General features: G+C 25.0%; 1 protein-coding gene across 1 annotated transcript; it reads right to left on the reverse strand.

Moving 5' to 3' along the window:
• Window positions 1-253: 253 nt before the first annotated feature.
• On the reverse strand, window positions 254-1,016 carry LOAG_13786 (hypothetical protein; the record flags this gene model as incomplete). Its single annotated transcript, XM_003149290.1, has 3 exons — window positions 254-372; window positions 447-545; window positions 938-1,016. 3 exons carry the CDS (start codon window positions 1,014-1,016, stop codon window positions 254-256), a joined length of 297 nt encoding a protein of 98 aa, XP_003149338.1.
• Window positions 1,017-3,383: the final 2,367 nt, after the last annotated feature.

The following is a 3,383-nucleotide window of genomic DNA, read 5'->3' on the forward strand; positions in this document are numbered from 1 at the left end:
TATCCAGTGGGATTAATTCATATTAATCCTTGGGAGAATAAATAATATTTAAAATTTCCAAAATTTCTTATTGAAATTGAAAAGGCACTTTTTCACCTTTCTCTATTTCCTTCTTGAATACATAACAAGAAAAAAGGACTGTTCATAACAATTGGAAAAATCATTGGAATTATAGGATTTATTCATTTAAAACTTTCATATTTATTGCAAAACAAAAAGAAAAATAGAACGGAAATGAAGTGAAATAAACTTTTTATTTTTTGGTAGCAACAATTGAGATAAGTGCAGCATGGGCTAATTTCTGAACATTTGGTTCAACTGAAGTATGTATTGGCCATATTCTGAATGGCATTTGTATATGTTCCATTACATCTGTAATTTCGATAAGTTTATTTAAATTCAAAATTTTTGTGAAGAAAAATTGAAATACATTTGAATGATGAAACTTATGCCTTGTGGTGGAAGTAATTCATGATTTCGTTTAAGCTCTTCAATAGTGTGACGTGCATTAATCATCGCTTTCGAAAGCATTTCATCAACTGCTTCTAAAATTTAATAAATTTTCTCAAAATATACGAATTGGACTTTGTAAAAAAATATCTCAGTACAGTAATCTGGAGACTTAGGTTTATCACTAAGTTAAAAGTTTATCACCGCGACCAGCCCACAGTAATCTGGAGCAATAGTTTAGCACTATGATAATATCAACCATTCCTTTGCATTGAAAGACTTTGATAACTGTTAAAGGGTTTATTCATCATGTCTAAATTATATTTTACAGTGTGAAGTTTTTAATTTTTTGCAAAAAGAAAATGAAAAAGAGGCAAGACAAAAATCTATAAAGTGGAAATATTTTCTATAATCATTTCTGCATAGTTTTCTTTAAGTATGGTAAATTACAGAATGATATTAACAGAAGTGTACTACTAAAACTTACTCTCCTGCACTGTTTTATCACCATATCCATAAGCTGCAGTAGTTTGTAGTATTATCCAAATATATAAGTTTAGTAACATCTGTAATAATATCTTATCCTATTTAAGATGACTTTAGAGTAATTGGGATATTTAAATTTTAAACAAAAGATGTAATCAATTACTGAATTAATTAATCAAAACCACTAATACAACACAAAATAATCAAATATTAAATAGGTTGATCGGTATCATCACAATATAAAGAAATGCTGAATGAATTAATTAATATCATGAGTATGGAAAAAAAAGAAAATCAAATATTAAAGATTAATTAGTATCATTAATATGACAAAAACTGACCAAATATTGAATGGATTAATCAATATCATCAATATAATATAAAATGATCACAATAATCAAATTAAATGGAGTAATCAATATCATTAATCTAACACATAATGAATGAATAAATGCATTAATTAATCACAAAAAAAAGAAAGAGAAAAAAACAGAGCAAAAAGTTGTTTAACAATGTGCTGTTTAGACAAATAAACATATGAATTAATTAGATACATTCATAATTTTGCCAATGCATTACAGTACATCTAAGAAGAATTCGTAATTAGCTGATGACTTATTGATAATAATCACGTATCATTGGAACAATCATACTATTTGAAATTTAGTTGTTTGACATTAAAATACCAAAAATGAATACAAAAATTTTGACTGAAACGAAAAAAACCAAGAGATAAAGGTAATTTGCGAAATAATACCATTAAATTTGATAAATAAGTTGAAATCAAAAATCTTAATTTAAATATGAAGGATTGGAAAAAGTTCTATGGTATGGAAGAATTATAAATTATTTTGGTGTGAAGGTATCGTATGCTGAATTAAATTTTAGATTTTGAATGCAACAAATATTTCAATTAAAAATTGATAATGACAAAGTGACAATGGAATTGGTGAAATTTATTGTAATATGCTCAAATGAGACTATTATTAGATGCTGTAGAAAAATTGAACAATACAAAAGAAAAAAAATGAATACTAATTTCATAATTTCATGATTGTTGAATACTAAATTGAAAGCCTAATTAATAAATACGGAAAGAAAGAAAGAAGTTTAACATGAATAAATTGGATAATTATGATAAAAAATTGGATCTAAGGATATTATTTGGTTTAGCAGAAATAGGTCGAAAGAATTGGATATTATTCGTGATAACGATTAGCTATAATGATATTATGTAGCAAGGATAAGTTAATGAATTGAATATTATCATGATAAGTAATGGATATGGGAATTATCACTGTATTTTGACGCTATGTGAAGGACACACCTTTAAATACAAATATTAATAACCTGCTATGAGAAATTATTCCTTGTCTCATAACTATCGCTATCAGCAAAACAAGTTTTAGGATAATTATTTGGAGAAAAAGTGTAGAATGCTCAAAATTTACATTCTTCCTTGTAGCATTCTACAAAAGTAGGACATTTTCATGTCAAATCAATGACAAACTTTTTTAAAACACAAATTATTTCAAACTTTGAAAAAAAGACTAGAATTTTTTCAAAAAATCCTAAAATTTAAACGCAGGACGAGTCTATCACAAATTGTCACATTTAATCGTAGAATAAGTCTAATTAAGAATTGTCAAATAGTGACAAAATTTAATTTAGGTCAATATGTCACAGAATGATAAAAATCGCCAAATGGTTTATTTCCGATCCATTTTTTTTTCATTATTTTCTTTCTTTAATTATTTAATTGTGAAAATAAATAGGATTAAAAAAATATTATCGGAAATGATTAAAAATGGTATTTGTAAGTTTTCTTTTCCATTTCATTTCAATGCATCTTTGTAAATGCAATTGCATTTGCAAAGAGCATTTATTTAGATTAATTCAGATCAGATAAGCAATGCTACAAATTAGCATCATTTTCATTTTTGTTTACATCGTATATCAAAAATTGAATTAATTATTAACAATTAGTAAGAAAAATTAACAAAATGAAATAAGTAAAAATAAATGATTAATAAAAATTAAAAATAAACAAACAAACAGACAAATAAGCAAGCAAGCAAATAAACGGATAAGTAAACGAACGAGCAAATAAGCTAGTAAATAAACGAGACAATAATAAACGAAAAAACAAAGAAAAAAACAAACAAACAAAAAACAAACAAAAAACAAGCAAACAAAAAGACAAACAGAAAACAAATAAAAAAACAAACAAACAAACAAACAAATGAAAAAGAAACAGAAAACAAATAAAAGAAAAACATGGAAATAGGAACAAAATATATTCTTCAATTTTTGTTTTATTTAAAAAATAAACAGAAGGAAGACAATAATCGATGGAATTGCAAAAATCTTAGAAACAAATAAATTGGAATCTAATTTTAATTTACGGTTAATCAATTTCTCTTCTTTCTTTTCTTTTCCTTTTTTTC

This window comes from Loa loa (genome assembly GCF_000183805.2).
Source record: "Loa loa unplaced genomic scaffold supercont3.310, whole genome shotgun sequence".
In the NCBI taxonomy this organism is placed as follows: Eukaryota; Metazoa; Nematoda; class Chromadorea; order Rhabditida; family Onchocercidae; genus Loa; species Loa loa.